This window comes from Canis aureus, chromosome 20, assembly GCF_053574225.1.
Source record: "Canis aureus isolate CA01 chromosome 20, VMU_Caureus_v.1.0, whole genome shotgun sequence".
In the NCBI taxonomy this organism is placed as follows: Eukaryota; Metazoa; Chordata; class Mammalia; order Carnivora; family Canidae; genus Canis; species Canis aureus.
In genome coordinates this window covers 26985586-26997289 of record NC_135630.1, presented here as the reverse complement: position 1 = coordinate 26997289, position 11704 = coordinate 26985586, and the positions used below count along the sequence as shown (strand labels likewise).

At 41.8% G+C, this 11704-nt stretch overlaps 1 protein-coding gene across 8 annotated transcripts in view; it reads right to left on the bottom strand.

The window, feature by feature from the left end:
• Nucleotides 1-1506: 1506 nt before the first annotated feature.
• LOC144291601 (cryptic protein-like) overlaps nt 1507-11704 on the bottom strand; it is an 81683-nt gene continuing 71485 nt past the window's right edge. For 6 of the 8 annotated variants that reach the window (XM_077861202.1, XM_077861203.1, XM_077861204.1 and 3 more), the window contains 7 exons: nt 11084-11173; nt 10547-10700; nt 10168-10220; nt 9933-10082; nt 9071-9188; nt 8760-8869; nt 1507-1848 (listed from right to left, as the gene is read on the bottom strand). In XM_077861202.1, coding sequence (XP_077717328.1) covers nt 1715-1848; nt 8760-8869; nt 9071-9188; nt 9933-10082; nt 10168-10220; nt 10547-10700; nt 11084-11173 — 809 coding nt within the window. In that variant the 3' untranslated portion in view covers nt 1507-1714. The remainder of the gene's footprint in view (nt 1849-8759; nt 8870-9070; nt 9189-9932; nt 10083-10167; nt 10221-10546; nt 10701-11083; nt 11174-11704) is intronic. The other 2 variants (XM_077861208.1, XM_077861209.1) reach the window with 1 other exon arrangement.

The window sequence follows — 11704 nt, the reverse complement described above, 5'->3', positions numbered from 1 at the left end:
GGGGGCCCTACTCCTCCTCCGTCTTGCCCCACCCCCAGGTGTGAACATTTTAAATGAAATCCATAAGTCTTATAAAGTATCAATATCTTGATCAATTAATATTTTAATACAGACTGTTTTATCTATTCCAGAGTCCTTTTCTTGCTTCAATTTTATTCTTGTTTATTTACCTGAATAATGTAATATTCTTGTTTTCACTCATCTGAGTTCTAGTTGAAGTAACTGCTCAAACAGGGCTGTGATTATTAGATAGCTAATGTAGTGGACAGATCCAGCTTAGTAATGCCTGACTCCCAAGTGCTATGCAACTGATTCAAGATGGGCCCTTCAGTCCCTTTATTTTTTCACAAATTTCAGATTGGGGTTCAGATTGAGGCTGGATGCTTGCTGGACCTGTTTTGAAAGCATAAGCAGTACCATAATTGTATGAATTACCTTATTAACTTAGCTTTATGTCGTTTTCTGTTATGTTCCTTACTTATGTTTTAATCTCCTCTCAGCCCCATGTATGATTAATCATTAACTACCTTTTCCACCCTCTATTCCTTGTTTACACATTGATTATAGAAACTTAATGGAGACTAGATGGTAACGTCTGTCTTGATCTAAACTGATATATCCCATCATACCAGATTCTGGATGGCATCTCATTGTTCAGAAGAATACATCCCTTGGGGTTGTTTCAAAGCTCCCCCAGCCAAGGCTTCAAGAAACCTATCACCCTCCTCTCATGTGTTCATCTCCCTACGCAATCACTATATGTAAACTGTTCCCAGGCTCAACAGAGCAAGGCAGATTTGGGGACAAAAAGAAAGGCACAGCATGTGCAAGTTTGAGTAAGTAACAAGATTTGGTGGCTGGACTATTGCAGGTAAGCTGTGCTTGCCTGGCTGGCTGTCAGATGACTGGACTCCAAGAGAGGAGGGCTAGCCTAGAACCTGAGCAAATGTAACCCTTTTTGCTAAATTCTCTCTCTGCCTTGCCTTTAGAATGGGTTCTGCTCTGTAAAATCTTCCCCTTTTAAGTAGATTGGTAATAATCCCAGTAAGTGCTAATTGCCCTGGAAAGCATGTCACAAAGGAGCTGGTTAGTAGAGGAAGCTACAGAAAAGGAGGTGGGTTGACAGGCTGTCAGACTCAAGTCTTGGCTCCCACCTTCTCACCCTCCCTCCCCTTTCTTGTCTTCCTTATCAATGAAGCATTTTTTAGGCTGCAGCTCTTTGCCAGACCCAGAGTACACCACATGTGGTGCTATGTCTGCCTCCCAAGGACTTAGAGAGTAGTGGGGGAGTCGAACAGTGAAGCATTGCCCTATCCATGGTTTATCCATGTGTGTGGAGGATGAAGGGGTGCTCAAGGAATAGTTGTCATTTGGGAGGGGCCACATGCTCAGTTTACTCCAAAATCAGAGATAATTTAGAGTTGAATAGGCCCCAGCACAAGTGTTTACTCACAAGGCGTCTAAGTGGCAGACCCTTGAAATAAGACTTAGAGAATCAAGAAAATCTCTTTCATGAGGATATTTATTGAACAATAAAAATATTCATCTCATGCTTCAGTTTATAGGAAATGTAGGAAATCTATTACCTACAACAGAAAATGAGATGATGCACAAGTCCTGGTTTTCCCATAGAGGACCATGCTTACTCAAGCTGTGCTGGTGACGCCAAGGTTCTGCCAGTGTGGAACTGCAGATTAAGTCCTCTACGGTTTAGTTAGCAGTCTCCCCCTTCACTCAGGATAGTTTGTAAGAGCAAGCAGGGAAGGAGGAAGAGAACACTCAGCATGCGTTGTGAGCTTAGTTGTGCGCTTAGTCCATCAGAGCGTGCAGCAAGAAGATCTTCCAGGTCTGAAAAAAAATCCCAAGTGTGTAAGACACATTGTTACAGACTGTCTTTAAGAAACTGAAATAGAGATGTCTGCACCTGCTCTGATAAAGGCCCTATTCTGCTGGAACCTCCTCATTAGACTTTGCTGCTGGGGCTCTGCTGCAGAGCCCTTCCAAAGCACAGCCCCACCATGCCAACAGTGGGCTCACCTGGCAGCAGAAGGAAGCTCCACTGTGGGAGTGGCTGTTCAAGGAAGCTGTGCCTTCCTTTAGCTTTTATATGGGATTTTTGTGGAACTTAGAGAACTGAAAGAGAATTTATTGTTTTTAGGGCTTAAGAAAGAAACAGCCCTTCAGCTCTCTCATTTACTTGTGAGCTGACCAAAGGTGATTTTTCAGAGAATTCCACACCAAGTCATTTAGCAATCAGGGGCAAATAGATCTGATTTGAAATACAATAAAATAAAACAACTTGCATCTATGTGTTGCAAAGAAGGTCCAACTTTTCCCCAAATTAGTCCTTATACCATTTCCTTGATTAGGGACTACCTATTAAACAGGAGGAAAGCACCCATCCCTAAAGCAATGGCTACTACTTCTACAGAGGAAGTTACAAAAATGAACAGCTTCATAGCATTCTGGGGGTTGGTGCAGCACCCCAAGGTGCTCACTTTCTTTGCTGCCACAGTGTGGTTCCTCAACAGTAGGGTCTCACTCTAGTCCTAAGGGTCTGTGAGTCCAGCTTTCTGTATGGTTGGGACTCCACCCCAAAGGTGTTGGCTGGGAGTCCCTGGGGTAGCAGAACCCAGGCTCTCAGCTAAAGTCCCTCCTGAATAATGACTATGTGAAGCTGCCAAGCCCCACGGGCAAGGGTGCCAACTCCACTAAAGCATTCTCACAAGCAAATCTGGGCCTATGTGTGGGGTTGGCTTGGCAGGTAAGCATGCAGATGAGAAAAGGCACTACGGAGAACTTCTCTCTAGGACTGCCTGGCAGAGGCCAACCTGGTGTACTTCCCACCTTCTTCCCCCTGACCCCACCCCAGACTGGACTGCCTGGTCCTGCCCTCTACAATACCTTCAGGAGATGTCCTCTGAATGTGAGAACCTATGGTGAGCATGAAACAGTGGAAGTTAACAAGTAATGATGACAAGCAACTGCAACAGGTACCCATTCTATACCTGTTCACAGGTGGGCTATGGTGGGACCATCCAAGAGACTAGATTCAGGATAAGACTGAGGTCTGGCCTACTCTAGGCCTGGGTACCACTTTTACATACCACCTTACCTTGGGAAAGGGTTGTTCCAGAGTGCCAAAACCTCAGAAAACAGGAAACTTAACTTCTGGGCTCAGAGAATGTTCCAGAAAAGCTGATGCTAAATAAAACAGGTGCTCACAGCATAAGAAGCTATTCAAGTGAGAAAGGCATCAGCCCATACTGAGCTTCTGTGTTGACTCTCCCCTAGTGGAAGGAAATAGGCTGCCTACAGGAAAGGATTAAGACCCTGTTGGCAGTTATTTCTTGTATAGAAATTCAAAGGCCTTTGTTTTAGTCAGCTTTGTGAATTTGGCTAGACCAAGTCAGTCCTGCAAGCAGGGTTCACCAAATTGGGGCTGTGAGCACCATGTGATGTCCCTCTCACGAGGCCCCAGGTCATCCACTGAGCTTAGAGAGAAAATACTAGAACTATATATTTATAGGAAAATTTAAAACTAAGCTTTACTAATATTTACTGTACTTATTAGAATCTACTGAATCAACTGTTCTATAGCCATTATTTCACATCATACCAAGAGGGAAACTCTGCTATCTGTGGATGACTGACTATAATCTAGGATTTTTATTATATACTTATCAAAAGGCCTTTTTTAGACTTGGTTAGACATAGCAAAGATTTCTATCATGTGTATTAATCCTGTGCATATGTGAAAAAGAAGATATAAGTAAATTCAAGTTTGTACATGCTCAGCATGGCAACTGTCTCACTACCACTGAATGGGGAATATACTCAAGTATTTTTACTGGAGTGGAGTGGGAAATTAAAAAAAAAAGTCTGGAGACCACCCTGAATGAGGCTAATGTCATATTTGAATTGAGGTCCAGATCCAGCACTCCTAAAATTTGCAATTTGCAGATACCTCTGGGAGCCAGATGGCTTCCTCTCCTGCCATGACACCCAGAGAATCTTACCCATTGAAATGGCAATGGGAGAATGTCCCCAGAAGGCAGAACAAAGGGTCTCTCTTTCCAACACTGCACACTTGGAGCTGACCCGGGGCCAGGACCCTGGAGGGCCATCTCTCCCATTGGCCTTCAGGATGGTTCTGGCCCTAAAATGTTTGTTTGCTTGTTTGGGTTGGTTGGTGCCAGAAATGTACTTTTTAAAAACTGAGTTCAAAGCATGAGAAGAGGCTTGATCTGACCCCAACCTGACATTCACATTATCTGTTTACCCCTGAAGGTACTTGAGTTTGCTACTTCACTGTGTCAGAACTTAAACCTAAAATTTTAGAGCACCAAACTGGTTCTTGAGGCTAATGAAGTAATTCGTTGGGGCTATGTGTGGGAAGAATTACCCTCTTAATATAATGAGTTTTTGGCCCAGCTCAACACTAAGCAAAGACCCTGCTAGATGGAAGCTTGTTTTTTTTTTTTTTTTAAACCCTTATTTACTTAATGCCCCTAAATTAGTGAATGTTGTTCACAACCTGAAAAACACACATCAGTATATAAATGATAGATCAAAAAACAATTTTTAAAATCTCATTATATTGACTTGAATACTGTTGATGGTGATAATAATAAAGTAAGAATTTATTATGTGCATAATATGTAACAGGTACAGTGCCTTTTCATCTTAAATCAATGGGGTAAATATTCAGCTCTAATTTTGCAGTTGCAGAGACTGAAACACAAATTATTCAACATTTCATAAAGATCATAAATATTATAAAAAGTATATTTTGGGATTTGAACACATATTTTGGAGGGATCTTCATGATTTTTCCATTATGCTACACTGTCTCTTTAAATGCAAAATTAACAAATGTAAATGAAGAAAATGGTAGAGATAATGACAGTTGCCTGCCTCAAGCAAATTGGTTTTAGAATACTAAAAATGGTTTCTTTTAATTGCAATATAATAACAGATAATTGCTTATATGGAGCAATTTCTTCTTTGGAGCTGTATTTGGAATTAATTGGTCAAAGAAAAAAAATAACAAAAAATAAAATAAAAATAAAATAAAATAAAATAAAATAAAATAATTGGTCAAAAATCATCCATTCAATATTCAGAATTATTATTCACAAAACATTATTTTAGGTCATGGAGCAGAAAAATGGCAAAATAGCTCACACTAACAAGATTATTTTATCCTTCAACATCTATGTGAGGATAGAGCATAGGTTATCCTCATTTTACAAAAGAAAACTGGGAAACTTGCAGTGTTCTTCTGAGTAAGAATGGAAAAACAGGCCCTTGAAAAGACATTATATTTGGGATTATGAAAACCTGTCATTCTTGGACCCAAAGAACATCAGAGCAAGAAGAGCCCTTGGAGATCTTTTGGCCCTCAGGTCCCTGGAGGTGCCAAGAGGGTCATGATTTTGTAATGTGTTGTTATCTATTTGTGATTCTTCCATCCAGATGTATCGTTTTACATCATTATAATTATATTATAAACATAATTTTCCATATGTTCTTCAAAATCCTCATAACATCCTATTAAAGGATTTAAAACATTCAATTACCTATTACTTTGCTGTTAGATTTAGAATATGGCCATATTTAGGACACCTGGGTGGCTCAGCAGTTGAGCGTCTGCCTTCATGCTCAGGGCAGATTCCTGGAGTCCCGAGATCAAGTCCTGCATCGGGTTCCCTGCATGGAGCCTGCTTCTCCCTCTGCCTGTGTCTCTCTCTGTCTCTGTGTCTCTCATGAATAAATAAGTAAAATCTTAATAAAAAATAATATGGCTATATTTTCAATATTCTAAATAACACTGTCAAAATTATCTTCTTTAGTTTATATTGATAATTATTCTTATAGGAAGAGTAGAGAAATGGCACAGTAGTTAAGATTCACATCATGAACCCTCTGCACTGCTGGGTGGGAATGTAAATTGGTACAGCCATTATGGAAACCGGTATGGAGGTTCTTTAAAAAATTAAAAATAGAGCTCCATATGATCCAGCAATTCCACCTCTGGGGGTTTTTCAAAAGGAAACAACCATATTAACTCAAAAATATATAGGTACTTTTGTTTTCATTGCATATTTACAATAGCCAAAATATGGAAGCAATCTAAGTGTATGCTGATGGATGGACAGAGAAAATATGATGTAAATATGTATAAATATGATGATATAAATATGATATAAATGTAGATAAAAGAAAATATATGACATGTAGATAACACAAACACACACAATGGAATATTTTTCAGCCATATAAAAGAAGGAAATCTTGCTATTTGTGACAACATGGATGGACCTTGAGGGTGTTATGTTAAATAAATCAAACAGAGAAAGACAAATACCATATGCTCTTACTTCTATGTGGAATCTTAAAAAAAAAACAACTCATAGATACAAGAAATTTGGTGATTGCCAATCTAGGCTGGTAGGTGGGCAAAGTGGGTGAGGATCAAAGATCAAAAGGTACAGATTTCCAGTTGTAAAATTACTTATGGGGATGTAATGTATAGTAGTCACTATAGTTAATAAAATTATATTTGAAAGTTGTTAAGAGAGTAGATCTTAAAGTTCTCATCACAAGAAAATAACAACTATGTGAGGTGATGGATGTTAACTAGACTTAGTGTGGTGATCATTTCACAATATACACAAGTAACAAATCACTATGTTATACACCTGAAACTAATATAATGTTATCTGCAGATTATATCTCAATACGGTAGCAGTTTTATTCATAGATTAATATTGTTAATATTCATAGAATAATATTAATTATATAAATATGCTATGGTATGTTTATTTACAGTATTTCTAAATAATTAATGTTACAAAATATATTATTTCTAAATTAACAATTAGCCTTTTGTGATTATCTCTTAAGAAAAAAATATCAGGGACACCTGGGTGGCTCAGCGGTTGAGCATCTGCCTTTGGCTCGGGTCATGATCCCACAGTCCTGGGATCGAGTCCTACATTGCGTTCCCCATGGGGAGCCTGCTTCTCCTTCTGCCTATGTTTCTGCCTCTCTCTGTGTCTCTCTTGAATAAATAAATAAAATCTTAAAAAAAAAAAGAAAAAATATCAGACCCTGTTTATTAGCTATTAGGAATTAACTCCTGTAAGCCTCAGTTTCCTCAAATATAAAAAGTATAATAATACCTATTTTATGGGCTTAAGAGAATTAAATGGAATAAAGTGTATAAAGTGCCTGAAATATACTGAGAGCCATCATCATTATCTTCATCATCTCTCATGTCATCATAACCACTGTCAGCACGGCCACTGCAGTCATGCCCTGAGGAAGGATCAATGGATCAAACAGTACAAAAGTGTTACTGTCCTTTTGGCACCTGAAAAATTACTCTGAAATGACTATTTTGTTCAACTGTGATGAGCAGAAGCTACATTTAGGAGCCATTGTCACTGTCCTTGGAAGATAGCATTCCCAGACTTGAATGTTTCCAAGGATATAAAAATAATAAGCCGGTAGTCTGGAATCTAGTCTCTGCCCTGCTGCTTCTGAACCCAAGCTGGACTTGCATAGGAGACTGGACATGATCACAGATGGCCCTTTCCCCACATTACAGCTGGGAGCACCAATGGCATGAGGAAATGACTTCACCTGTAGGACCACACAAGTCCCACTTGAAATCCCAATACCTGTTCCCTAATTTGCATCCTCCTTTCTCTGGGGCACAAAAGGAGCAGCTAGTGAATCAGGGGCATAAGCCCAGCAAATGGAAGGAGAGGGAAAGATTTGGGAAATGTGGTAGGCAGAAAGACAAAAAGATGCAACATTTTGCAATACTGTACTATAATCACACTCTCCCTACTGGCATTGCCCACACCACGCCCAGCTAGATGAGAGGGAGGGGCTGGAAGCGAGGTTAATGGGCTTTACCTTCATTAAGGATCCTTTGATAGCTAATCTTACCCAAGGCTGCAGAAGAGGGAGCAGGAGGAGGATTGGAAGCTTAGCATTCATTAAGTGTGCTCCTCACTGGAGTCTGGTTGGAGCATGCTGAAGAGGTGAGAGGAGGCAGGAAGTGGGATTGAAATGCTGTGCCTTGTTTCCCTGTGCCCCTAGGCCTGTCCAAGGTCAACAGCAGAGTGTTTTATCTGTTTTCTGACCCAGGCAATTCCTTACTGAGTTTTACAAGTGAAACATTTGCACTGAGTTTGCTCACTGCTCAGAATTCTTACAAAGGAGTGTTTTACCTGGTAGATTCCTCACACCCTCCTGGCTTTTAATATGCGTGGCAGACCTGGGCTGTGGTTACAAGGTATCTTCCTTCTCTGGAGCAATGTCTGTTTGGCTCTAATGGCGCCTGGCCATCCATGCCTGTTCCTGTCCTGCTCCAGTGTCCTCCTTATTTCACAGTTAAGGAGATGGTGTTGGTGTGGTGTAGGGACATCAACTGGAGATTTCATCGGGTAAACTGTCTGGCAGGCTTGGCTCTGCTTACCAGCTTGTGTGCTCCCCCAAATTCTGCTTACTGAAAGGGCAGTGTTCGGAAATCAGATTTAAACCAAGCAATTAGGGCAGAGTAAACTTAGGAATATTTTTAAATAATAATGACAATATGCCATGTGATTCACAACGAATGTGACTTTTCTAAGTTTGCTCATTTCTGTGTCGCCTGGCACAGCTAGATCTCTACAAATTGGTAGATACAAAGGAGCAATAGCCCGCGTGCGTGGACTGTGTGCACAGGACGTGGGTCTCCTTACCGCAGCTGCCAGGTGTCTGGCGAGGGAGGCAGTGCAGGGCTGCGAAGACACACCTGCAGAGGCGGCAGCCGCGGAACGTCCAGGCTCCGTGCATTAGTGCGCCGCATTCGCTGATGAGACAGACGCGTCGTCAGCGCTGCCCTCGCGCGTGCGCTCCCCACGCCCATTCAGCTCCACGCCCCGCGCCTCCTGTCCCCCGTGCGCTCCGTCCCTCCCCCGCCCGTGCGCCTCCTGTCCCTCCTGTCCCCCGTGCGCTCCGCTCCGTGCGCTCCCCACCCCGGGCCATGCAGTCAGCTGGTGCAAGCGCCCACCTGTGCCTCTGGTCGTGCTCGCAGTAGCGGCCGGTGAAGGGGTCGGGGCATACGCAGAAGCTGCCCAGCACGCAGGTGCCGCCGTTCCTGCAGCAGCGCGGCGGCGAGGAGGCACCTACTGCGGGGGGACACCTGGGCATCAGTGTCCGCCGACCGTCTGGCCCTCAGCGTTAGTGTATCCCCGGGAGGGCCTCACGAGATTGCCTCGGAGAGGCAATAAAATTTAACCCCCTGCCAAGTATGTTTGCTCAGGTAAACCCTACTTCTTAATTTAAGGATTAAAAACAAACTGCCAGGGGTACCAGAGGGTCAGGAACCAGTTCGAGGTCCCCGGCGAGAAACCCTGCCCCGACTGTAAGTATGATTTTCTCTTTCCCTTCCCTTCACATGTTAAAGTCAAGCTGCGAGTTGCCCTGACAATGATTAAAAACAGGCCTCCAGGGCGGGGACCACCCACGGGTTCGATGGCTATAGAAAACCCCCAACCCCTCCTTCCCGCCAGAGGGACTCCTCCCCGCGCCAGGGACTGGGGTCTGGAGCCTGAGAGTCTGCAATAAGCCAAGCAAAAGTCTGCTATTATCTTGAGATGGAGTAGTTGTTTTGAATATATCTAATCACAGTTCGCTAGACATGAGCAAATGCAACATTTTACCAATGAAATAGTAAAACCTGTTTCAGAGCAAAAGAACACCTCACTAGGAAATATTTTCCACTTTATAGTGCATCATCTGAATATGATAAAATGTGCTGTGTTGGATTTCTCATTTTATCCTTAGTTTACTCCAGGTTTTTCTCAGATCTAGACTGAGAAGCCACTGATGGAGATGACCACAAAGGTATTCTGGGCGATATCACGGCTTACGATCTTGGAAAGCATGGAAGTAGGGACGTGTATCCTGGGGCCTCCAGCCATCTCCGTTCCCATTCACCTCCCCCAAATTATTCAGGGTCCAGTTGAGTGTTTTCTGCTGGAGCTTCTGGGTTGTAGCATTGTTGATTTCTTCTCTGTGACCTTTTAAAAACATTGAAAATATGAGACTTAATGATTAAGAAATAAATATGTGATAAAAAGACAGTATAAATAAAATGCTTCTTACTGTTGTTTCCCAAGTGTATGTTCCATAATGCCAAACTGACAAAAAACAGAAGCCTAGAATATTTAAAGAAAATTATTGAAGTTTAAAATATTAAAAGCATAGGTAGAAAATTACGTGTTTAAAATGTAAAGCAATCATATAATCATATAAATGTAAGTATATGCAGTATTTAATGTATAATATTATGTCATCATTTTGCAACTTGTAGATATGTTAATGTTAACATGTCAATGTTGTCATGACTTAGAAAGATTTTGAGACCAACGAAGTCTTTGTGTCCCTTAATGGGATGGAACAATTGTGCATGCATTGCAGCTTATTCTAGAAGCTTTTAAATGCCCCCTCTTGACTCTCAGATCTGGATGATCTGTGTTCTTACCTGACAGGGTAGCTCCAGGTCATTTTCACACTGGCAAGTCTGGTGTGAGAAGCTCCTTCTCTAATCAATACATTAGCTGAGACCAGTTTCCAAGGAAGTCCAGTCTTACTGGGTTTTGTGTTTAAAAGTATCTTTACTCCAGGTCCTGGAATAACTGTATTAAGACATAAGATGGATAAGGAAAGAAGATACAGATATTTCCTACCTGTTCCCTAGGCTGTGAGAAATAGCAGTGAGATCTCTGGGTTCTGCTGTGGAAGCCCATTAGGCAGTGACCTGCTGTGACAGGCAGGCCCATGCTGAGCCTCCAGGCTGTCCTCTCAATGAGACCTGGGGGGGGAGGGGCTGGAGACTAGGCCTGATTCTCTCAGTAGTGTTAACCGTGCTGAAAGCAGCAGGAGTGGTCAACCCTGATGTCAAACATTGGTGGCTAAGGCGACAAGTCTTTTCCTCACTGGAAAAAAAAAAAAAAACCCAAAATTAAAATCCCAGCATGAAAAAATGTTCACAGGAAAATGGAAATTTTATATTTCATACCTTTGTGCTTGATGGTAAGGGCCCAGATAGAGAAGGGAGGGAGCCATCGTGTGGAACATAACCAGCAGGCATGGGTCCCAAAAGTCTTGACTGGGAATCATGAATATAAAGGGAGACATTTCAACACCTGCTTTCTGAGGATGTATTGATACCTCCACAGACTAAGCCTTTTCTCTGTGTCCAGCACGGTGGTGAATATACCATCTACATTACCCATTTACTACAGCATGCCTCTGGGAAAGTGTTTTATTATCCCCTATGTAAAAGGAGAGGCAACAGAGGCTTAGTCTAAGTCTCTTGGGGCAGTTACATCTTCAATATGTAATGAACAGATTTTATGAGAAGTCTACAATGTGCTTAGTTTGTGAAGACCACTGAATGCAGAGGTGACTGCCCCATTGGTGGTCTGATGTTAAGCTCTAAATCCAAGAAGGGAGTGATTGCCAAAATAAGGACTGGGACCCTTTTATAATCGTTGAAGAGGATACTTTAAACTCTGGGGCAAAATAAATAAATAAATAAAAATAAGCTCTGGGGTAAATCGTTGTGATTTTAGTATAAAAATGGCTTTCTAAAAATAACATGCTTCCTCCAAGGATGAAATCGTCTTTGATACTGATT